We start from the raw sequence: 25245 nt of genomic DNA, 5'->3' as shown, positions 1-25245 counted from the left end.
GGCACTTGGTATTTTTCCGTAGAGATCAAGCCTTGGGTAAACATTACCCAAACTCCTCTGGGCTGTCACACCCCCTAGGGTAAACATCCTTTGGTCCATCTTTACGACCCTTCACAAATGCAGTTTGTCACACACCCGTTCTTCTCTTGGACTAATGATGCAGATAATATATCACCATTATGCAGATAAAATACATCACAGAAATATAATCATATATTCACATTTTATCACATTTCCCTCATGTTTATCAAAGCATTAGTCTACTGTCTCATATGGCAAATACATTATTCTTTTCAGTTTTCAACATGTCTTTCATATAGGTGTTAAAATGACACTTTTACACTCAAAAAGTTAATGCACAGTTTTCAACATTGAACACACTTCTTTTCTCTCGGCCCACAACATTTCTACAGCATTACTGTCCTAAATTTTGAGTCAGATTGGTCAATTTCTGTAATTTGACAATTATATTTTTGTGCGGTGTGATGGGAAATATAGAAGTACAAGCGGAAAGCCCTTAAACCCGCTGCTCTCTGGTCAGTCAGTTTGACTCATCAGGGACCTCTCTGGACACCCCAATAGAATCAAATACGTAGTATCAGGTGCTACTGGGACCAGATTGTCCACTAACCTCTCGACCTTGACCCTGTAGTATGGTTCTGGGTGATGCTGATCACAAAAGAGATACATAGGCACAACGTCCTAGTCCCTTTGTTTCCAAGTGCCCTCAGCACTGTGTCCCCACACCACCATACGTCCTTGCTTGGTTTCTTAAGAGACCTTCTTCCACTGCTCGCTTCGGTCACACCTATGACACATATGAACTGGTACATTTCCCATCTCAATTCATAATCTCATTAACATTACATGTAGTTATGTTGTAGCAGATAAAAAACTCTTCTTAGTCAGTGTAAACAACAGTGGCTGTGGTGTAATATGCCATTGTGTTTCTTCAGTTGCTGTCATGTCAATTATACATTGTACATTATACATCATGCATTTCATAACCTTTCAAGTTGATCACTTATTTTCTTCCTTCTATTTTCCATTTCTGTGTATGTTGATCGATTGTCCCGATTGTCCGGTGCATAATACAGGTGTTCAGCACCCATATTATCGTCATCGCTGTGATGATGATAACTGTTGATTATTTTTCCACAGAGTATGGTACTCTGCGCACCGTAGCCTCTGGCTCTCGTTCATCGTAGCAGAGTATAGCACTTTGCGTACTGTAGAATCTGTGTTCACATCCATTGTAGCAGAGTATCGTACTCTACCGTAGACTCTGGACAAAACTCATACAAACGAAGACCTGCGTCTGCGATGCTATGGATCTGCCGCTGTGTTGTCCAGACATTTCTCTCACTTTCCCATGAGAGCACCCATGTTCTCGTCCCTCCAATGGTCGGTGTGAGGACGACACGGTGTGGCTCCGTCCACTTGGCTCGTCCACCTGGCTCGTCTCTGTAAACACCACATCTCCAACACGTTCTCTGCGGTGATAAACAAAGTCTTTTCGACAATTCAGTGTATTTCAAACAGTTTTCTTGTTTACAATTTTTTTTTTAGTAATTATTGATTCGGAATATTTGTTTACACGAACATATCCCTCCTAGCCTTGCCCATTTCTCAAACTACTACATAATTCTACATTTAAACAAAATTCAATAATCCTGTGTGTCTGTAATCCGACACTGCCTCTGCGATCTGTAATTTGTAAATCTGTTTTACCACCATTTGTTTCACTCTAAATGTTTCACACTCTAAATATTTGGTCTCCACGTGTTTGGTCTCCACGTGTTTGGTCTCCACGTGTTTGGTCTCCACGTGTGTGTGTGTGTGTGTGTGTTTCAAATACTTCAAACAATAATAATTATCTCAATAATTCCCGTTGAGCTGGCCATAAGGGTCAGTTCACAACTTTGAATTCTTCACATAATTAACAATTTCACATCTCCTCTGTTTGTGTGGCCTGAATAAAGTCACACATCTAATGTAATATGTGCTATTCTTCTATATGTGCTTCAGGTGAGTTTCAAACCCAATCTCTCACACCTGCTCATGTGGTGCTTTACAAACATTGTGTATTAGTTTGTTCTAGCAAGTCTATCTATATGTGTATTAAAATCAAAATGATCCTAAACCTTCCCCTTGGTTATAAGGCACATCATTGTTATCAACCCTTTTTCCCATTGTTCCCTACTTTCTTTGTCTTTTCTTTGTCACGTCACATCTTCCTCTCTGTCTTCCCCTCTCTGTCTCTCTCTGTCTTCCTCTTGTAACGGAGGAAACACCCATTTCCAAATTTCTAAACCTGATTTTTTCTTTCTCTCTTTTCACTTACTCTTTACCCTCACTTGTAACCTGCTTTTACTTTCTCTCTTTCTTGTTGTCTAACCATCTCTTGCCTCCGTCCTGAGTCCTATAATGTTTAAGTCCTGTTATCACTGGTTTTCATAACTTCTATAGCGTCTAATTTTAGATGATATTGTCTTATTTAAATCTATTCAATTCTTGATTGAATCTCAACAATCCTTCAGGTATTTACTTTAGAATGTCAAATTCTTTCCCTGTTAATGTTAACTTTTCCTATTACTCATCAGTCAACCCCCCCTGAGGTGTTGCCGTTGATACTCAAAGATAACAACATCTGCTCCATCCTGAGTCCTCCAGATTCTTTGCCAGTCAATAGCCCCTTATCTCTGACTATCTTTTATGACTTGGTGTGCTGTTGTCACCCTGTTAGTTATTAAACACATGTATGTCCTATGTTCCCCCACTTTTGCGTCAATTGCCCTAGTTAATGACCCATTCATGTCTTTCCTGGGAGGGCATTGGACGTCACTATTTAACTTATTCCCTCACTTACGTCTACATCGCAATACGAGGTTTCCTCATGATAACACAAATAAATAAGTTACTGATATACTTTTACTATCACTTTACTTACTGCCCGTTCTACTCCTATGTCCAAAAACTTCAGTAGTCACTAATTTACCCATATTATCACTTCCAGGCCTGTGCCTGTATTTGATTCTAAATTTAAAAACACTTCTGTCTTTTCGTCCTGTACTTTCATCTAGTCATGCATTAAGTCCAAAAAGATAATTTTTGTCAAGTCCAAAAATAAAACAAAACAAAACGTAGCTTTGTTCTGTGCACACAAAAAAACAAACACAACTTTTGTCTTCTATGTCGGGGACAGGAAGTGTCCTGTCTTGTGATCACATTCCCCAAAAAATTGGCCATCTATAAAAATCTGAATTCATCTTCATCTCTTATCAAATTTAATAAAATCTTTATAATTGATTGTTGTCAATCCAAACAAAACCCTTAATTTGTTCTACAGAGCTCTCAAATACTAAAATTTAAAACCAGCTGGGTTTAGTTCCTAATTCATTAACCTTCCTTCAGAGCGTCCTCTGAACTGCTTTCTCCTCTCCTGCCTTGTTGACCCCCCTTATCTCCCCCTCTCTGCCACGTCATCTGAGCACACTGGAAGTCTCCCTCCAAAATCCTCTTATGACTTTTCCTTTATCTTTTTACAGTTTGGGGTGATAATTTTGGCATTATTTGGTCTCGGTCGTCTGAGAGAAATGCTACTTGCTTTACAGTCACGGTCAATGTCAAGCTTCTAGAGAAAATTCCTTATTAGATTCCTCCGGACATAAACGTGGTGTTTAAGATTCACCCGTGACTGCAGATTTTAGATCTCTCAGAATAACGCTTTGTGACCCTTGTATGATTAATTGTGATTCACACTTGCTAGTGAATCACTTATTAATCCTCATTCACACATTCACACTTCTCTCTTACTTACTTCGCTTGTGCACAGCGCTTACATTCACACATATTTCCTCAGTAATATCAAACTGGGCATTTCCTCAGTAATACCTAACTGGGCATTTCCTCAGTAATACCTAACTGGGCATTTCCTCAGTAATACCTAACTGGGCATAAAAGCCAGACAATATTTCACAGTAATATTAAACTAATGCATAAAACGTTTTATGGCTCACTCTTTTTCACACACAAAGTTTTTGTCTGACCTTCTTCGTCGCAATCGGTTTTAGAATACAATTCTAAAAACGATTACACATTTTTCTTTGACAAAGTATTTTCTAGTCAAAACACATTAAACTAGTTGCAAGTCTGTGTAATCCGTCATTTGTCTAGGAGGAGTACAGGGAAGAAAAGGTCTCCAGAAAAGAAAATTGTCTCTATTTATGTTATGAATTTAGAACTCAGCTAGGCTTCCTGTAATTTTGAACTTCTATTTTAAATATTTCCTTCAAAAATTGCCTCATGACTGAAGAATGAGAAATATAAACCACACATAAAATCCCTCCAAGTAAAGTAATAATTCCACGAACATGAGCACTTTTATGATTAAAGATTGATCTCTGCACACTGCATGGACATAATGTAAGTTAGAACCTGCTAAATTATTTCTATACATCAAACAACGAGTCTGGACGTGTTTTTCAGTCAGTGGAACAGTTTTACAGCCGTTACTCTGACAATGTTCAGAGCTCAAAACAGCTCCGTAAATTAACGTTCATATTTCGATAATGGTTGTTATGATTTTGATGATGAATATACAGTAACACAATGAGTGTTTAACTAGTACAATAAGGTTTCCTGAATGAAAGCCTTTACAGTGTGTAGCTATTCAAGTTAAAATGCATCCTTGTGTCTCTTATATTGTCTATAATGAAGGGATTAGTGCAAACTCTCAGTACAAGCCATTATCTGTCAGACAATAGCATTTTGAAAGAAAGTTTTGTCAAGGCATCATTAGCAATGGCCTCCCTCTGTGGTCTGAAAGCAGGGTACATTTGGACCAATTACTTGACCAGAAAACAACTGTCAGTCATTCTTAAAGGGGAAGGATTCCAATTAATAAAGCTCTTAAAAGCATGGTTTTACTAGCATTGCACTGCAGGCTTTGGGGTCCGCTGTAGACAGAAGGGGTTTTGTCAGGAAAGACATTGCACATTACACATGCTTGTTGCACATTACACATGCTTGTTGCACATTACACATGCTTGTTGCACAGGACTCCACCGGTAGCTTCACTTCTTCACAGGGGATTTCAAGGACTTAGCAGTGACCAACAAGTAGCTGCAGTGGATACTTAAGTGTCATTTGTCTATGGACTATGGAGACAAGACGTGTTGAGCGAGCGCTCTCAGAGGCACTGCAATGATGGTGAGGCTTTTTCATACAGAATACATATATTTATGTCATGGGATTGTTGGGTGTGTGTTTAAGATTGTTGTATGTTTCTTAATGAGAATTAATGTACCTGTAAAAGCAGACTTTTAAGAGAATTGTATACAATATTAATTTGACCATGATCTTTTTTGCAGACAAACATGTCATTTTTGGAGGGAGTCTTCTAGTCTAAGAATATGTGCCAATGTGCATAGTTGAAAAAGAAGACAACTTTGCTCTGTTTCACTCTGGAATTACCTTGGGCTTTTCTCCAAGCATCTCGAATGCATTTATCAATGAATAGCCTGGGAATTGTGGATGATGATTGCTTGGACAGCTATGACATGGCAAAAGGTGCCAGCTCAAGTGGCGGAGGAAGAGTTCACAGCATTGATGTCATTTTGGGATTCAATAAGGATCAAGAAGCTTTGCTCCGCGCTGTAAGGGAAGATGGCAGTCAAAAGGCCAGTGTTGACCATCAACAGCATGAGCAGAACAATGTGGACAAACAGGGAGCGCAAGACCCCTATGGACACCTTCCAGAGCTGGGCAACGGCGCTCAGCATCCATCATACCATGGTGAGTGTCACTGTGCACAAGCGTGACTCATATCTTTAACACCGGGGCCATTCTGGCCTCTGGGCCTATAAGGCGCACACTGTGTCCCCTCTTTTAACAGTTTAGGGTCACACTAAATATGTCCAACACTAGATATGTCTAAAAAATATATAATAAAACAATTGCTTTATTAGATTTTTATGAAAAATAAAAAAACAAAAGGCTTTACTAATTTGAATCTACAAAATTACCAACCCAGTTCTGAACTAGAATTAAACTTGGACTAGATTAGTATCGACCGGGTCTAAACCAGGACTATTCTAGAACAAATCCAGGAATAATAATAATGGATTCATATTCATGAAGCTATATATTTAGAATATTTGCATCAGATTATTAATACATCAGCTGATGTCATGCTATTGACTGCTACTGTGGGAAGTTTTGCTCAATATTTCCACGTGCACTTTTTTGAGTCTCCTCAGCTTATCTAATTCCTAGAAAATGTACAATTTGGCTTGCAGAGGCCACGTAAAGTCTGATGGACTAGAGGAGGGAGGGCCGGGACTGGGAGCTTTACTCATAGCATCTGTTACTATGGGATTACTCCAAGAGAGGGTTCAGTGAGTGAAAGACACTGCGTATAAACTGTGGACAAGTGGACGAAACCCCTGGTGTTCACAAGTATAAAGTAGTCATTAAGCTGTGTTTATCTAGGGAAGTAGATTTAAGATTTCACTCTTGATCAGGCTGTAATCAGATGCAACCTGCTTCTTCTTGCTCTACGTCATGAGCAACCACACAAATACAACACGGACACCTTACGGTAACGGACACATTACGGTAACGGACACCTTACGGTAACGGACACGTACGGTAACGGACACCGTACGGTAACGGACACCGTACGGTAACGGACACCTTACGGTAACGGACACGGACACATTACGGTAACGGACACGTTACAGTAACGGACACCACCAAAAAGTTATCTGTTTTTTTAATCAGCTATCTGTTTTTATTATTATACTTCTACATATACTCTGTGTTGCAACACTGGAATTTCCTCATTGTGGGACAAAAAAAGGCTTATGTTATCTTATATTATCTTAAAGCGCAGAATAACAAAACATCTCTAACACAATATGTAGAACTTGTCATTTAGTATTTTACAGTTCATTTGAAAAAAGCAATTACATTTATGATTAAATAAATAATTTCAAATAATTGCATTCCAGCACTCACAGAGTCAAATCAAATCAATGTATTTTTGTAAGGCCCAAAATCACAACAACAGTCGCCTCTGAGGGCCACAGGGAGAAATGAATCAACAATGTCTGTGGTGGCGATGAAGTCAGACAATGTCTGTGGTGGCGAGGGACGATGTCCCAGGGTCCTCTGTCCTTAGACTCTCCTTCTCGGCCAGGAAAACTACAAAAAAAAACTCTTTGGGGAAAAAAGCGTAGAAACCTGGAGGAGTTCCAGTGAAGGAGAGATCCGACTCTCACAGACGGACAGACGGACACGAGGAGACTGGAGCTGGACCCACTCTTCAGGCAGATGAGGGACCGTCTGAGTCGAGCTGGACCCACTCTTCAGGCAGATTAGGGACCGTCTGAGTCGAGCTGGACCCACTCTTCAGGCAGATGAGGGACCGTCTGAGTCGATTTGTTCAATTGTAAACTTCATACAACAAATAGTTGTCTTATTTCTCATCAAATGGAATTTAATTTTTTTTTATAGTGAAAACATAGCATTTCTAAACATTTATATTTATACAAATCCACTTAAGAGGGAACTTTAGATTGATGATGAGCTTGGAACCAAGCTTTTGTGAATTGCGTTTTGACATTTATTCATGTTCCTGTGACGCCATGGGGAACGCAAACCATATCTGAAACGACCCAGATTTTTATACATGAAAGTTGTGTGTACGCAAATAAAACAGCATCAAAAGAAGACCAAATGTCAATTGTGCAGCACTGAAACATAAAGGTATGTGCTCCTGGCTCACAGCAAGAAGATCCCAGGCACCATTAACCTACCGGGTGGGGCTGTTCTATGAGATGTTCTTTCCTCCTACTAAATATATTTACATTTGATCGTGTTAGTTACTTTGAAACACAATTTCAAGGTCTATCCTTTCCTGCATTCTACTTACAATTTGTTTGTGCTAAATATTAAGCACAATTCATGTATTTTGTGGTTTTATCTAGACTCAGGCATCTTCCAACGGGACAACTGTGATGCTGAAATGACCAGCCTGCATAAGGAGCAGGACACAGATGAAGACTCTCCGGACCTGTCTAAGGAGGAACATCACTCTAAAAAGAAGCACAGAAGAAACCGCACCACCTTCACCACATATCAGCTTCATGAGCTGGAGCGAGCCTTTGAGAAGTCCCACTACCCTGACGTTTACAGCCGTGAGGAGCTGGCAATGAAAGTCAATCTGCCGGAGGTTCGAGTTCAGGTAGGCACAGATACACTGCCAGTCCAAAAGAAAGTGGCCAAAAAGCATTTCATAGGACCCTTTGATTACAGCACACTTTCACTGTTGCATAGTTTTAATAAACTTCTGCAATATTAAACGATTTATTCAATTGATTAATTGAATCAAAGATTTATTATGAGGTTAAGATTTGTAGAGGTTTTCTCTGTTTGATGTAATTTGACGGGATTTATCGTTCCTCATGGATGTTTCAGAAATGAAAAGCCACTCACTGCATCAGTTGGGTTGAAATAAGGTGTTGCAGCTGAAAAAACAACACCTGCATTATTATTATTAGGCCGTCAGCCGAAGCGGTCGTCTTCCCCATATAAAGCGCTTGTTTACACTAAGTAGCTCACGAATACGTTCCCCATCTCTTGCATGTTCCGTGCATATAAACATGTAATGCAAAAATTGAACATTATTACTGTATAGAGGGCCAAAGACACAAAGTGGGCGGAGCCCACTTAAAATTAACGAAAGTACCCGTCAGTGACCAGGGACCCACACCATGAGGTAGCGCGAGCGCTTTCCACTAAAAATCGTGCCTCTCTACATTCTGGCTATCTCTTTTTTCTAAAATTTAAAAAATTGTCGCATCAGCGCGCCTAAATGTACAAAAAATGCATTGAGAGAATGTAAATGGCTCAAAGAAAATCTGATCATAGAATCATGAAATTTGGTGCAGAGGTAGATGGTGACAAGAGAAGTAAAAAATATTATCACGGCAACGCTGTCCGCCCAACCAAATGTCGGCCATATTGGATCAAAATTTGCTAAGCTTGACTAGGGAGTTTTTCCAAACGTCGTACTTTTACAAAGTCCTCCCAGGACGTTGGCCATAAAAGCTGAAATTTGGTGAAAATGGTGTTGAAGAGTGGGACATCAAAAGTTATTCAAAATACTTTGATACCTGTCACGATCTTTGTGCTGCGAAGTCGCAAACTGTAGCTATAATTTAGGAAATTTCCCAAATTTTAAATTTGCTGCTGTTTGCGCAGATAAAGTCCGAATTGCGTCAAATTTGAATCAGTTGTTAAACCCTTTGCCCTAAACCTATTTTAAGTTAAATAAATTAATTTGGCGCGACAGTGCCTCCTACAGAGTGACATACATTTTATATGGAGGGTAAAATGTTAAATTTTGCGAAATCTTACGGAATATGGCAAAAAATTACATTTTGGCACCCCGATCAAAAAAGTCAATGAGACCCATGTCATATTTTTTACGGCGTAGCCATAGCGATGACAGAAACCTTCCATGTTATTCCAATGGGGAAATCGCCAGATCTCTGAAATTTGAACATACTTACACTTTATACTTTTACAAACTCCTCTAAGGGCGTTAGCCTTATTAACCATCAAAAGTTATACAAAAATGTATTCTAAGAGTCACGGACTTTGTGCGGCGGAGCCGCAAACTTTTCCCTTCATATGTAAAGCAAAGGGGAGAAGACGCGACAACGTCACGGATTCAGTGGTCGGTGTAATAAAAGGTCAATTGGGTCGCATTAGCGCCCCCTCTTGCGGCGGCGGCGTGGCGGCGGCGTGGCGAGGGCCGATCATCGCCGCTTGCGGCTATATTTATTATTATTATTATAATAAGTAGGAGGCTCGTATCTACTGTATTTGCGTAGTATCTAAGTGGCAACTTTTTTGGACAGGCATTGCATATAGTTTTCTGTTAGTTTGAATGACCTTATACAACATACATGTGAGTTTTTTAGGTAGTTAAATGAATAAAATCAATAAAAATAAATAGAAATGTATTTCATCATTAAGTATTAATTTTATGATTCTGGACAGGTGTGGTTCCAAAATCGAAGAGCCAAATGGAGGCGTCAAGAGAAGCTGGACTCCAGCACAATGAAACTCCATGACTCCACCATGCTCTCATACAACCGCTCACCTATGCCTCCCACTATGGGCCCTGTGCCCAGCCCTTTGCCTCTGGACCCCTGGCTCACCTCTCCCATCTCCTCTGGAACACCTATGCACAGCATGCCAGGCTTCATGGGCTCACCTCAAAACCTGCAACCAGCCTACCCAAACCATAACTTTCTAAACACAGGTCCTGGCATGGGTCAAAGCATGCAGCCAATGGGCCCACTTCCATACCAGTGCGGCCCAAGCTTCAATGACAAATACCCAATGGAGGATGATAGAAGCTCCAGCATCGCAGTGCTTCGAATGAAGGCCAAAGAACACATTCAGTCCATGGACAAAACCTGGCAGCATATGTGACACTGCTGAGGGCCACTGCTGAGGGCCACTGCTGAGGGCCACTCATGATTTCTCCAGTGAAACTCTTCCATAATTATTTAATGCTCAATGCAACTTTGCTCCAACAATCAATGTTTTTTTCTAATTTTGTTAATTCTGTGTGTGTGTGTGTGTGTGTGTGTGTGCATATATATATATATATATATATATATATATCTTGCTAAATTGTAAATTATGACATCACACTGAGTAAATCAATCAATAACTATTAGCAGCTGTATTGGACTGGGCCAATGCTTGCATAATTTACACAAATGATTATTATTTTACAAATCAAAATATATGAAAGCACTATTGTATTTTCATTTTTTAATCTGCAGGTAAATTGTGCTTTACTTTAGGATGGGATTTTCATTCCGCCTTCCAGGCCACAGGGAAGTTCGTAATTTCCTTGAGTGTTCCATCTCAATAGACAATTTGTAAAATTGTAGACAATTTGGCAAAAAAAATAAAAAAAAATAAAATAAAAACAGCAAACAAATTCATAACCATGTTAAATATCAGAATTGTCAGATTTGGCGTTTCGTTTATATGGTGGTTAACCTCTCAAAAGTACTATTCTTGCAAAACATCACAGTCACAACATCTACTTCATATACGAGTTGATCTCGTATATGCAGTAGAAGTCACTCAAACAGCTCCAAGTTTACAAATAGTAGGATTTACCAGTTTGAGCCGCTCGCAGGTGGGAAATGTGCAGTTACCAGTTGGCCTGGAACACACCCTTAATATTCCTGTTGTGATGTCATAAATGCCAATGCTTTTTGTTGTTATTTTCTAAATATTCTTCTCACCTTTATTCCCAAATTGCCACCTATAGTGTAAGACTGTTATTTATAATAAAAACAGGTATTATGCCACCTAACGAAGAATAATTACAAAACAACAAGGACAAAGATGTTGCTTCTCAATCATTATTGAGATTATTCTGTGCATTTTAGAAAATATATATTCAGTTGTCTAGTAATTTAGTTTAACTTTATATTGATATAGAACATCTATTTTTTCAGCAGGGAATACAACTCTATTTTGAACTAATTTGAATTTTGCAGAGATCTGATTGAGGAGCTATTGCAAGTCACACAGCGCAGTCTGTCTGAAGCTAATTTGAGCAGACAAGCGCACCTCTTAACACCTAATTAATGCTTTTAAAGCGATTAACCCTGGTTTCTTAGCCACAGACCTAATGTCCTCAAAGGTCCTGAAAACCCTGTCATTTTGCAAAATATAGCAAACACGTCAAGAGAGGGTCTTCATTCTAAAACATATAAAGCCACACTAAAAGGCTGGCTTCACAGTGAAGTAGTGTCTGTAATTATTAAACAGACTATGTTTTATCTAGACAAAAATAAAACCAGAAACATACAATGTATGCACAAAATAAATACATTAATAAATGTATGTATGTATTTTGCTACTGTCCCTGTTATTAGCAGGGAATTAAAAAGCCAAAGAAATGTATTCACAAGTATGTGTTTTCTGTATTTTAATCTTTTCTAGGTATATTTCATAAGATGTATATGTATGATATAGTATGAGTCTTTCTTTACTTGTTTGTGACAAAGCAATAAAGTTGTACCACCTTAAAGCATTGTATCTTCTGATGATCCTCTCATGGGGCAAACATGACTTTGTGCTGTTAATGAGCAGTGCTTTACAAAAGGCTGAGGAAGCTGTGACAGGACAAACTGGTCTGATGGAGCCGCCTGTGTTTTTAGGCCAATGGAAAGATGCCAGGCCGTTAGGCAGATGAGACTCCACTCAATCAGGTCTGAGCAGGGGTGTGAGGAGGCCCCACCTGCTTCTGCAGGACACAAGAAAAAAGCAGCTCTAATCGCCCTCCAGGAGCCCCGGAGCTTAGCAACCACCATTTATTCAGAAGAAAGTGAAGCTGTTAAGATGGAATAATGTTTTCTTACGACTGCTGGATTAGTGTACTGTTGTACCAGAGTTGTCTAAGCAAGCTACCAAATTTACAACACTCGCACTTGAACAGAGAATTGAGCAAAAACACATTAACTATTGAAAGGATTTTTGCCATAGTTCATCAACTTTAATTTACTTTTGTCAGTATCAAGCATAATCTTTCTCACAGTCAAGACAATGGACTCCATCATTTGCTGCAGATGCATTCAGAACTAGTGAATTAGACACATTATGTTGTTTTGCTTGGTCAAGCGTGACCTTCGATGGGGCCCAGGCTCCAGTTAACAGGCTGACTAGTGGGATGTGGTGCATGGTAGAAATAATAAGGTAAAGGAGCGGAAATAATTGGATTTGATAAAGAACACTTTTCAATAGGACACCATTTTCCCTCGCCATAATTGGGGGTCAGGTCTCTAACTGACTGCAGTCGCTTGTATTTCCCAAAAATGCTTTGTTTGTCTGTAAGCTGCATTTCTAGATGCAGACATAAATAACTCCACACTATAATACGTATAACTGACCTACTCACTTGTTCTCACATCTTGATGAAGGCCCCTTCTGTTCTAGGGGCTCAGGAAACCTTTTACAAACTCTCTGCTGATCTGATCAGAGTATACTCATCATTTACACTGTACATATCGATTACCTGCAGCGTCTTCAAGTCCAAAGTCCTATAAAAACAATAATTTAACAAAAAAGTAAAAGAGAAAAGAAAATACAATACATGTTTGTGGTGCTTATTGTGATGTATGTTTGAGTTTTAATGAGCTAGTTTCATTTCTGACAGTATTAAAAAAGTAGAAGCTGAACACATGCTTATAATAGTGATAGTATTTGTGTTATACTACTATCAGCACTACACTGAAAACATTAGTGTTGTGATGAATCAAGACAAAGTTGTTCATGTCATTATCAGATGATTTATATCTTCAATAAAGACGTCCCCCTGGTGGTCCGTAAGTGCTGCCAACACGCTTCTCAATGTGGCTCTCCACTGTTCTCTGTGGGAAAAAAAATGCAATGGGAAACATAAATGAAAACCAACATGCAGAATGGAGTAACCTGAACATTACCACAACATTATGAGTAGCTGAAGAAAAGTTCATAGTCTTGGACAAGTCGGTCTCAGGTTTATGGTTTTTTGTAAAGCTCTTAATCAGGACTGTCTTGGTTGTTCCTTGTTCTCTTATCAGCACCATAACCTACAAGGAAGTCATAAATCAAGCATAACTAAAGACACTAGATTTCCTCAGTTTCATTTCCCGACATCTCGTTGTTTAGCAATAGTTTCCAGCAATGGAGGCATAATCTGGTACACGATCAGTAAGATAATCTACTCTTCTGCATGTTCTTCTCAGTAGTGACACTGTTCACCTAAAACCACACATTTACTGCTTCTATTTTACTGCGATGTATCAGGAACACACAACCATTAATGCTGTACTCAAATGTTGTTTCCCCTGGTTTTGTTTTGGATACATCAATTTTGCTTTCATGTTCTTTGAGGAATGCTTCAAACTTGTCTCTGTCGTTCAGCTCCAGAAGGGCCCCGGGACTCCACGTCAAGCAGAAACTGAAGAGGCGCTCCATGTGGCGGCTGTTCATTAGGCCCCCAGTCTCTTTGGTGTGGATGAGGCCTTCCAGCAGGTTTACAGACTTAAGACAGAGTGTGACGAATTATTTGTGGGGTTAAGCGTTTGCCTTGGTCATCAGCTCATTCCTCAAATATAAATACCTGCATGGTGTATTTCAGCAGCTGCACTTTTGGCTCATGATTCTGCTTCGTGTACGAGTAAGCATCTTCAAATATTCTGTCATATAAAGGCAAAATACTTTCTGCTTCTTTTGCATTACGTTTGTGACTCCATCCTTGAAGTAGAATATCAGATTTTAGTGGTTTTGTACAAGAACATTACTTTTATTATGTGTAATATCATGAGATAGTTACTCACTCCGTGCTGGATCGGAGGCAGTGCGTGCGGCTGGGGAAGAATGTCTCGGACACGCGGACTATCAGCACAGGAGCTCCACAGGGCAGTGTACTTTCTCCCCTGCTCTTCTCCCTGTACACAAACTGCTGCATCTCCGGCCATGACTCAGTCAAACTAATCAAGTTTGCGGAGTAGTTATGGCTTTGGGGTTCATGCATCTCTTGGTGAGGGGTTCCTCACTCGGTCATGGGCTTCTGTAGAGTGTGGATCAGCACCACTCGGGCCCAGTATCATCACACCATGTGTAAAAGTATGAGAATAATGTTAAAATGTGTTTTGTATTCATTTGTATTTTTGTCCGTCCTCACTGTAAAGCAGCTTTGGGTATCATGAAAAAAACAACACAGATTGGATGATGATTAGCAAGTGATGCATTGTGAAGAAACGGTGACAGACTGAATACAAAGGCTAATGCGGCCTTAAGGGGCACCAGGAGATCAATGCGGAGGGCAAGGGTTTAAGGTACCTGGACCAGCTTGAGGTTCCATGGGGGGTGGTTGTCAAGCCCAGGAGGCTTAGCTAAGCTGCAGCAGCTTGCAGTTCAGCATATGTGCTCCCATCCAGTGGAAGTAGATCTTTAAGAAGACTGAGAAAGAGAGGCTCATCTTCATCCACCTGTGACACAGTAATGGCCACAGCTTTCAGGAAATAGGGGGGTCATGATAAAGGGGGGAAATGTGCAGAAAATACCAGTTTGGAGGAGTTCCTATCATCCAGAGCTCTCATCACAATGCTGGACTCAAGAAACAAGAGTTTGCGACACTGACACAATGTTCCTCAGGCCAAAATCATAATGTAACTAATATATTATTGCATTTCAGCCAAACTTCAATAACACAAAAGCAACTGAAATAATATGCAAAGTGTTTTACACTGTCTTGTCAGTTGTTCTTCACAAAGTTTATAAAGGACAAAGAACTTCTGGGCCAAGGTAATATTTTCATTGAATCCACAACTGTTCTGAGCCGCATTAGACTAGTGAACAGCATATCCCGGGTTCTGATGGGCAAGTTTAGGCTTGTCAATGTCGTCCTAACATTATACTTGTCAAATGAGTAATATTATACCGTTGTGATAAACAGGCAAACTCTGGATTTAGATCCAGAACATCAGTGAAGAGAAAATTGTTTTTGTTTTTTTTATAAGTACTTCCAGGACTATGTAAATCTGTTGAGCTGCCACAGCCTCATGAACCAGACTGGGCAAGACCTGGACCTCAAAATGAGAGACATGAGATATGTGAGAGTCCTACACTGTACACAACACAGACAACACAGACTATTATTAGACTGATACCTCTGTAAATCCTGCCAGTCCATCTGGGCGAAGCAGTTAAACACCACCACCTACAGGCAGTGACCCGGGTCTTTGGTGGTCTCTGTCTTGCCAGTTCCAGCTGGTCCTGCAGGAGCTCCTGTCATGTTCATGTCGAGGGCCTGAGCCAAGGTTATGTAGCACATGTTTATATTTACTATAAGGACAAAAAGATCTTTAGTTTGTTTTACTTCTAACCTGTCAGTTATTGGCACGATGGCTTAACGGTCAGAACATCCAAGAAACTCATTCTGATGAATTAAGTCCACTTTTGTAATGGAAACTATTACTTTATCTGCATGCTCCTTGTAGTAGAATCGGCTTTGCTTTAGCCATTCAAAGTCAAAAGCATATCTTATATGTTTTTTTAACTTAAGGAAGGGAAAGGTGATTATATTAATACATTATATAATTAGAATAATAAAGTGTCAACAAAATATGAATAATAAAAATCTTACAAGGTCATTAGAAATATCACTCTGATGCACATGGATTGTGTTTCCCAGTTTTTGGATGCCAAAGAAGTGTAATATTCAAGACTCTAGGACACAAAAGATGAGCAGAAATGTATCACTCGCACCAGTTTGCAGCGTAAAAAAGAGATTTGGCGCCACCATGTGATAAAAAACAGGGATCTCAAAGAAACCATTGAGGTGCAACACTTCCTCCTTCCATTCCCTGTAGTGAAGTCAAAGCTGTGGCGGTCTGGCTGCACATCTTGACCACGCTGCTTCCCCCGAGGCCTCGCAGGATGTCAGAGTTGGCCTTTTGGAAAAGTTTCATCAGCGTCACGATACACAATGTATAACAATATGTACTAATCCTCCCAGCTCAAGGGGGCATATCTCTGCTGTTGCCTTTCTCTGAGGAGAATAACTGCAACAAATCCACAGAGAAGCATAGATTTTATAATTTTAACAATACATTATTTTTATTTTTTTTTCAACATTACAAGTGTACTGAGTTCACTAGGTTTAGCTCAGGGTCATAATGTCGGCGAACATGAGCCAAAATATCTGTTGTTTTGGCATTCAAATAGGGAATATTGAACTTCTGAAACCTATAAATGGAAATATGTTGCAGTTACAAAGTTAAATAAAATTCATTATAAGGTAAGAAATACATTTCTATCCGCGGCAGTAAGCACAGAGCTTGTTAAGATGTTGATATTATTGAAGGATGAACTCATAAAAGTCCATAACTGTGTCTGCAGATGAAAAGCATGAAAATAAATTACATTTAGAAAGAAACTGTCGATATAGTTGTTTTGGGGGGTTGAAAAATATTTTTTAAAATACCTCAAGATCACTGATTTTATCCTTGAACTTAAAAAAATCTAAGTTAGTTGGAGCCAGTATATCATACTGTAGAACTGTGATTAATAATTGACTTTTGTTTCCAGGACTCTAACTCAGAAAGTGGTCCTTCAGAAGCTCCTACTCTCCTCAGCTGATCATTCTCAAGTGGAACCTACAAGCAAAACAAAACTCAATATTTTAGCCAACAAAAACCATAAAGTACCAATAAGTAATAACCAACCTGGTCGATTTGTACCATGTTATCAGAATTACGAGGCATCATTTGAGGTCGGCAGCGGCAGCTTTCATATTATCCGTCATCAATAAATATAAATTTTAAAAGTAATCTCCTCGTCTAATGAGAGCAAGACGTCATTTATTATTAACATAAAGTTCTGTTTACATTTCTCTTCATGTCTTGACATATCTATTTAATATTTGTAAATACAACGAGCACACTTTGTGAATGTTTTCTGGAGTCACAGAAATGTTATCACGTGTTGATACAAAAAGCACTTTCCTGTTAAGCAAGTCTTAAACCAGCCTCAGAGTGGTTTCCTCATAGGAAACTTTAACGTACAAATAAATAACAGTATTAAAAAGCAAGGCCTTTGTTACTTAATGGTGAGGTACATTATGAACCTAACATGGATGAGTTCATATACAGTCCTGGGATTTCCACCTTTTGGTGAACAAAGGAAATGGTTTTCTACCACTTTTGGCAAAGAATGTATCAAATGCATCAAGCTTTATGGAAGAAAAACACAACTATGGCTAGAATTAGATCAAGACTTGTAATATAGATGAACAGAGGTAACACTGTGTTTTGAGTGCTTTATGCTTTGGCTGATGAAAGAAAAATAAAATAGTGATTCATATATGAAATAACCCACAGAAGTCCTCAACAGCAGAAGGCGCCATCGTGTCAGCCATGATGTCATGTACATGTGTGCAGGAGTGAGAAGCTTTTTCCTCTCATCTCATAACTGCTTGTATTTGGCCTGAATGAGGAATTAAAGCTGTTAGTCAACAAAAATAAAGTAAATAGTCCACTTCTGATCATGTCCATGGTGCCATTATTTACCTGCGACTCTTTGGCTTCATTGTGTCCATCTTGATGGTGACATTTCTAGTGCTAGAAAAATAGCACACTAAAGTGTCTAGAGGATTCACATTTTAAATAGCTATTTTTGCTATTTAATTTAACATTTTTAATTTAATACAAATAGCAATTAAATAATAATAGCAATGGCACAACATAAAATAAATGCTAAACAACTAAACGTTATAACTAGTGCAAGTTAAAGCACATTTACTTCTAATAAACCTGTCCACATACCATGACGTTGGAAAGAGCTATTGCTTTCCGAAATGGTATAGTTTATGATATTTATATTTCTATGCCCCCAAATTAAATTTGGCATCAAAACTTTTCCAATTCATGTAGATTCCTTTCACAGTCTCTGTGTGTCCAAACACACTTGAGGCGCTAACACCCCCTACAGAGTTAAATGAAATTATTATTTTTTCTAAATGTTATCAAATTTGGGACCAAATTTTATTTTGTCATCCTGACTAAAGAAGTTAATTAGATCCATATCATATTTCTTACCGCATAGCTGTAGCGATGACAGAAACCTCCCATATAATTTACACTTTTGTATACTCTTACAAACTCCTCCCAGGGCAGGAGTGGGGGGCGTGGCGATGGCTGATCATGGCCGCATGCGGATATATTTTACTTTTATTTTGTACATATATGTATTATAACACACAAACAAAACTTATATCCACATAAAAATAAACATATCGATTTTAATAATTTTGTTTTATTGATTTGAAACCACTTGCTAAGTGAAAGTCTTTTGGCTCCCTCTATCGGTCAAGATTTCACATGACTGTGGGCTTCATGTCAACGCCAATGTCCATTTTACAACAATCAGATAAAATAGTTAATGCACAGCTAAAAAAAATAATGGTGACATCTTCTAGAAAACAAACAAATCAGTTTAAGAGTAAAACCTGACTTCACGAGATAGTCAAATTTCCCTGGGCCTTTAAAATGAGCTTTAAAAGACGTGATCGACAGGTTTAAAAGAGCTCGGGCGTGTTGGGCACGGCGGATGCAAATGTCCAGCTCCATAACTATAAACAGGACCATGGACAGGACTGGCTGATCCGGGGCCAGTTCTGCGCCTGCGCATGTGTCTCGTGGTACACTGCCATTGGTCCAGACACGGCACAAAGCCGACCAATGAGAAGCAGACATCTGTTCACCGGAGCCACTCTAAAACATCCCGTGCTCTTCCGTGTGCTCATTCACAACTCGCAAAGGGTGTCGTGAAGTCCGCCTCTGGGGTGCAAAATGCAGACTCTTACCATAGTCACGTTGTTATTTGCAGTATGCAGTATACACGCGACTGTGTACTTTCGGGAGGAGTTCTCGGACGGTGGTAAGTGTCTTTAATTATCGATATCCTTCATGTAAAGTGCAGCAACTTATGCATATTGTGTCAGCGTCCACGTAAACGATGATTCGGGGGCGCATAACTTTGCCCCATCGTCATATTTCACCCACTGTCAATGTGTAAACTGTATATTTGTAAAGTTCTCATGTTAACGTGTTATTATCGGGAGGTAATCGCGGGCCCGTGCACTAGCTTGTCAACTCTACGGAGGCCCGGAAAGCTCGCAGGAGGAGGCCCAAGTGTAACTCAAGTGTAACTCAAGTTGCTTTTTCCAGATGAATGGAGAAGTCGATGGGTGGACTCCAAACACAAGTCTGACTACGGAGAGTTTAAACTCACAGCTGGGAATTTCTATGGCGATGCAGAGAAAGATAAAGGTAAACTGTCACTTTTTAATTCATCTATAAACCAGAAGGATAATACACTCGGCATTCTTTGAACTGAAAGTGAAATGGAATCGGGCACATTCTGGAAAATCCAGTGACATAATGAGACTTTGCTTGGGTTATCAGTCTTATGTGTGTTTAGTTTCTCTTTCTTTATTTGTTCTTCCTGGGCATTTCCTTGTATGTTTTCTGGAGGTGTAAAGTTCTTCTGTTTGTTCTTGCTGAATCGCAGGTCTGCAGACGAGTCAAGATGCCCGTTTCTATGCAACCTCTGCCCGCTTCGAGCCATTTAGCAACGAGGGCAAATCCCTTGTGGTGCAGTTTACAGTCAAGCACGAGCAGAAGATTGACTGCGGAGGTGGATACGTGAAGGTCTTCCCCGCTGACATGGATCAGGCTGACATGCACGGAGATTCCACTTACTACATCATGTTCGGTAAGTTTATCGGTCTGGAAATGACAACTAGGCTAAATCATGTTGAAAGTGAAAGCGTGGTGTGAGTTTTATTGTCATTTATTTTAAATCAGGTCCAGACATCTGTGGCTACAGCACCAAGAAAGTTCACGTGATCTTTAATTACAAGGGCAAGAATCATTTGATCAAAAAAGAAATTAAGTGCAAGGTATTTTCCTTCAAATCGCCGCCGTCGTCATTATTTTTGCATTTGGTTTGAATTCATTGGCTTAACGTTTTGAATACTGTCCGCCAGGATGATGAGCTGAGTCACCTGTACACGCTGATCTTGAACCCGGATCAGACTTACGAGGTGAAAATTGACAATGAGAAGGTCGAATCTGGCTCTCTGGAGGAGGACTGGGACTTCCTGCCTCCAAAACAGATCAAGGACCCCGAAGCCAAGAAACCCGAGGACTGGGACGACAACGCCCAGATCGACGACCCCGAGGACACCAAACCTGAGGTAAAAAATCACAAATAAGTATTTTACAGCACATTCAGCCAGGCATATTATATAAACACAGACCATGATGGCAGGTGTGTTTGCAAACTACACGCTCAGGAAATTCTTATTTGTGCATACTTTTTATACTTTTTGACAGTTTTTTTGTAATACAGTTTGAGTCATTCATAATCCACAGCGTAGCATTACCCTTTTTCCTTCTGGCTCAGCGTCTTGCAGCTTTACAAATCAGTAGTGCTATAACCCGTTCTGTTCTCTCCAGGACTGGGACAAAGCCGAGAACGTCCCCGATCCCGACGCCAAGAAGCCCGACGACTGGGACGAGGATATGGACGGCGAGTGGGAGCCAGCCATGATCCCAAATCCAGAGTACAAGGTAAGATCTTTCCCCCCCGCTCTCGTCATTGGCGCGCTCAGGGCTTTACGCGTTTTTATAAATGGATTTTGATTTTCCAGGGCGAGTGGAAACCTAAACAAATCGACAACCCCAACTACAAAGGAGCCTGGGTGCACCCCGAGATCGACAACCCCGAGCACAGCCCCGACGCCAACATCTACAAGTTTGAGAAGGTTTCCGTTCTGGGACTTGATCTGTGGCAGGTACGATGGGTTAAAAATGTCTTTCATTACATTAAACTAAAATCAAATCTAAACTTTAGGAATTGTTATTTTTTACAGGTGAAATCCGGTACCATCTTTGACAACTTCCTGATCTCCGACGACGTCACAGAAGCGGAAGAAATCGGAAAGGAAACATGGGGCGCTACTAAGGTGATGTAATGCATATGGTCTATTACAATACAACAAATGATGACTTACGGCTGGAAATTGTATTCAACGTTGCACTCTTGATCTCCTTCAATAGGAACCAGAGAAGAAGATGAAGCAGGAACAGGACGACTTGAAACGTAAAGAGGAAGAGGAGAGGAACAAGGCGCAGGAAACTGAAGAGGCTGAGGACGAAGACGAGCAAGGAGAGGAAGACGACGATGACGACGACGACAAAGATGAAGACGAAGATGAAGACGTTTCGGAATCCGATGACGCGAAACTCAAAGACGAGCTTTGAGTTGACTGTGAAAATGTGAAGTTTAGTTTGTGGTGCACTTCTGTGGAGTCTCCGTGCTCCGTTCCCAGGCATTTTGTGGCTGCTGTGCATCCTTTCTCTGGGAACGGAGCATGGGGAACTCTTTATGGAAGGCTGAAATAATATAAGGAAGTGGAGTTCATTGTTGTAAGTTCATTTTCAAGTTGTCCATGTCCCCGCTTTTAAAAATTGCTTATCAATCTTTAATCCCAAATGGTTTACTATGGTTTCTTTTCAAGTCACTAACTCTCTCAGCGATGTCTCAAATGTTCAGCTCTTGTCACTCACCCACTGATCTGATGAACTAGTTTGAATAAAAAATGTAGGTTTTGACGTTGTAATGGCTGCAAATGCGAATCTTTATTGCTATGGAAATTCAAACTTGGACTGAAGTAATTTATTTTGGTCCTGGCACTGACCTCTTCAATACTGGAAACGGATCCCGAGTGCTAAACGAGATTGTATGTCGACAATGAAGCTGCTTGAATGTTTTTCCAAACTGTTGGTGAAACCCCCGTGTGACTTTTCACAACACAAGTCACAACTGTTTGGTATTGACATAATGTCCAATAAAAAAGCAAAGTTTTTATTAAAAGATTATAACCATACGAACCGGTGTTGCTGATCACTTTTCACTCCAACTGTCGTTATGGTAGTACAGTTTTTTTTTTCCCCCCCAAATGACCTTGACCTTTAATTCCAGGCAGAGCATCATGGAGCAGCAGTGAGCCAGACTTTTTGTCTTAATTCTGTGCTCAATTGTGAAGCACCGACCAACTCAATTACAACGTAGTGTCTTCTATAATATGTGTCAAAATAGTACTTAATTCTACTGCAGGCCTGTCAGGTTTCTAAATATTGATGAGACTTATGTTCTGATCTGAGGTGTAGGTGCTGCACTGACCCCTGATTTACCAGTGCTACTCAATTTGGTTACGTTTTCTTTTTTATGTGATACCTTTGTAATAAAGGGCTCCATTTAAATAAGTTCTTCTGTAAATGATTTTATATACACTAAAGAACAGTAGTCAAATGTTATTTTTCCTCTAAGCCCCAAGGCAGAAGTAACATCCTGACATGAATGTGCTTAAAGATCGTTAAAAAAAGCCACACTTTTCAGTCATGTTCAAAACGTAGTGGGTATAAAGTGAGTAGTAAGTATATAAGTACAGCTACCTGAAAATGTACTTAAAATGGTGATTTAGTATTATTAATTGATAATATTATGACTATATATACTTCCTATTGCACTACATTACTTTATATTTTATTATGTACATATCACCACTTACTATTGCACTACATTACTTTATACTTTATATTTCATTATGTATTATCACCACTTGCTATTGCACTACATTACTTTATATTTTATTATGTACATATCACCACTTGCTATTGCACTACATTACTTTATACTTTATGTTTTATTATGTACATATCACCACTTGCTATTGCACTACATTACTTTAAACTTTATGTTTTATTACATATCATGTCGTTTAGTATTCAGTGTTCAATGTTTGTTGTCTGTGTTGCACCGAATCAGCAGGGCAAGTTCCTATGTCTGTGAATTTTGTTTATCGACAAATGGCAATAAACCCTTTTCTGATTCTGATTCTGATTCTGTTGTGTGTCTAATAGTTACAAAGTTATATGTGTATTTTCTTGGTTCTGTGTGTGTATATGTATTTTCTCAGTTCTGGGGGTATTTTTTTAAAGTACTTTCTCGGTTCTGTGGGTGTTTTCATGTATGTTCTTGATTCTGTAGGTGTTATTGTGTATTTTTCTCAATTCTGTGGGTGTTTTTATGTAATTTCTTGATTCTGTGGGTGTTGAATATGTATTTTATTGGTCCTTTAATTGTATTGTGTATTTTCTCGATTCTGTGAGTGTTTTTATGTATTTTCTCGATTCTGTGAGTGTTCTTATGTATTTTATTTTCATTTTGTATTTTTTATTAATATTTTTTATCCTTTTTTTTCCTTTTTTATTTTTTCATTTACAAAATTAATTTTACAAAATACAATACAAATTTTACATTTACGACATAACACAAACAGTTAAACTTATATCTTTTATTTTGACGTTTCCTTCCTCTCCGTCACCGCTCGCGCCCGTGACGTCAAGAGGCGTACGCGCGCGCCCGACACGGACCAGGAAATATGGCGGCGCTCATGACACTCAGCCAGGTAACAAGTCACTTTACACCGACAGAAACGTCTCTTCTCCACTAACAACGGACACACAACGCACTCGCCCGAGCTGCGTCTTATCTGAGAACACTGTCGGACATGAAATGGTCTTAATTGGAGGAAAACTGACGCGGGAAAGTTATGTTTTGTCCAAGTTAACGTTAGCCAAAGTTACACTGCCCGTTTAAATGAAGTCTGTCAATAACACTGAGAGCATCAGGTGCACCAACAATGACACAACTATTGTCTATCCATTATATTTGCTCTATTTAGGAATTCTAAACGATTTTCTGACATGACTTGATATGTTATAGCGTGACAAGTGATTGCGGATGCGTTTTATGATGTATTTATTGTATTGTTTTTCCGCAGCTTTCAAATGGAAATCCAGCTTATGAAAACTATTACAGACAGGTAGAAACTCTTTTAAGCGTAACAATGTCTGTTCAGATACTTGTAATCGTAGTAGTTGTAATGAAAGTCTGTTTTGTTTGCACGTTTGCAGCTGGACCCAGGAAACACAGGCAAAATCTCAGCTGGCGATGCTGCACAGTTCCTTAAGAAGTCGGGCCTGTCGGACAGCACTTTGGGAAAGGTATAAACCATTATGAACATGTGTACATTATTGTCGTCATATTTGGATCATTGTAATTGTGACTCTAAAACATGTGCCAAAAGAGCTTTTAAAACAAAAGGCTGGTGCATTATTAAAGGTGGAATGGACGATTTTTTTCATAATTTTTTTTTTAATCATATTTCCTCGTGGCGTAGATAAATCATTTGTCCTGCCACGTATCAATCATAAAACGCAGCTACCGCTCACCTGCAGCCGCGTGCGGTTCGTCCCCACGTTTCCGCGTGCCTAAGCGCATGGATCTATCATAATATAGTTCCCTCAGTGTACGGGTAAAATGAAGACGGAGAAAGACAGTTCAAGCTGACTCAGAAGTGGACAGAAATCTACGGGAGACGAGCGATGCGATGCGCTCCGTTGCGCTAATAAACAAACGCACGTGTGTGTTGTATCAGTCCGCACGGGGGAGTGGCATGCGCACTTCCGCCTGCGTTCTCAAATCGCCGAAAAATCGTCCATTGCGCCTTTAAATAAAGAT

General features: G+C 39.6%; 3 protein-coding genes and 1 long non-coding RNA gene across 4 annotated transcripts in view; all 4 read left to right on the top strand.

Annotated features, from left to right (window-relative positions):
• Positions 1 to 25245, top strand: part of LOC140356062 (uncharacterized) — a 334871-nt gene that overhangs the window by 173515 nt on the left and 136111 nt on the right. The gene's annotated exons all lie outside the window — the stretch shown is intronic.
• Positions 5129 to 10529, top strand: rx2 (retinal homeobox gene 2). The gene is made up of 4 exons (XM_072440768.1): positions 5129 to 5211; positions 5373 to 5796; positions 7992 to 8248; positions 10072 to 10529. The coding sequence occupies exons 2-4, from the start codon at positions 5502 to 5504 to the stop codon at positions 10507 to 10509; spliced, it is 990 nt and encodes a 329-aa protein (XP_072296869.1). The 5' UTR covers positions 5129 to 5211; positions 5373 to 5501; the 3' UTR covers positions 10510 to 10529.
• On the top strand, positions 19341 to 22194 carry calr3b (calreticulin 3b). Its single transcript, XM_072440767.1, has 9 exons — positions 19341 to 19530; positions 19821 to 19922; positions 20164 to 20367; positions 20460 to 20554; positions 20642 to 20851; positions 21114 to 21227; positions 21308 to 21451; positions 21530 to 21622; positions 21717 to 22194. The coding sequence occupies exons 1-9, from the start codon at positions 19443 to 19445 to the stop codon at positions 21918 to 21920; spliced, it is 1254 nt and encodes a 417-aa protein (XP_072296868.1). The 5' UTR covers positions 19341 to 19442; the 3' UTR covers positions 21921 to 22194.
• LOC140356052 (epidermal growth factor receptor substrate 15-like 1) overlaps positions 24065 to 25245 on the top strand; it is a 34497-nt gene continuing 33316 nt past the window's right edge. The window contains exons 1-3 of the mRNA XM_072440766.1: positions 24065 to 24130; positions 24506 to 24547; positions 24639 to 24728. Of these exons, the coding sequence (XP_072296867.1) occupies positions 24104 to 24130; positions 24506 to 24547; positions 24639 to 24728 (159 nt within the window). The 5' untranslated portion in view covers positions 24065 to 24103. The remainder of the gene's footprint in view (positions 24131 to 24505; positions 24548 to 24638; positions 24729 to 25245) is intronic.

This window comes from Eucyclogobius newberryi, unplaced genomic scaffold (genome assembly GCF_026437365.1).
Source record: "Eucyclogobius newberryi isolate DKJ021-1_F unplaced genomic scaffold, fEucNew1.0.hap1 SCAF_12, whole genome shotgun sequence".
Taxonomy (NCBI): Eukaryota; Metazoa; Chordata; class Actinopteri; order Gobiiformes; family Gobiidae; genus Eucyclogobius; species Eucyclogobius newberryi.
The sequence above is the reverse complement of the archived record's forward strand: the minus strand, read 5'-3'. Positions and strand labels throughout refer to the sequence as shown.

Bases quoted from the DNA above. Each gene is read 5' to 3' on its own strand.
- rx2 (XM_072440768.1), top strand. From the start codon at position 5,502: ATGCATTTATCAATGAATAGCCTGGGAATTGTGGATGATGATTGCTTG. The intron at 5,797-7,991 runs GTGAGTGTCACT...GGTTTTATCTAG, and splicing joins TCAGCATCCATCATACCATG to ACTCAGGCATCTTCCAACGG. The intron at 8,249-10,071 runs GTAGGCACAGAT...GATTCTGGACAG, and splicing joins TGCCGGAGGTTCGAGTTCAG to GTGTGGTTCCAAAATCGAAG.
- calr3b (XM_072440767.1), top strand. From the start codon at position 19,443: ATGCAGACTCTTACCATAGTCACGTTGTTATTTGCAGTATGCAGTATA. The intron at 20,555-20,641 runs GTATTTTCCTTC...ACTGTCCGCCAG, and splicing joins AAAAAGAAATTAAGTGCAAG to GATGATGAGCTGAGTCACCT. The intron at 20,852-21,113 runs GTAAAAAATCAC...TGTTCTCTCCAG, and splicing joins CCGAGGACACCAAACCTGAG to GACTGGGACAAAGCCGAGAA.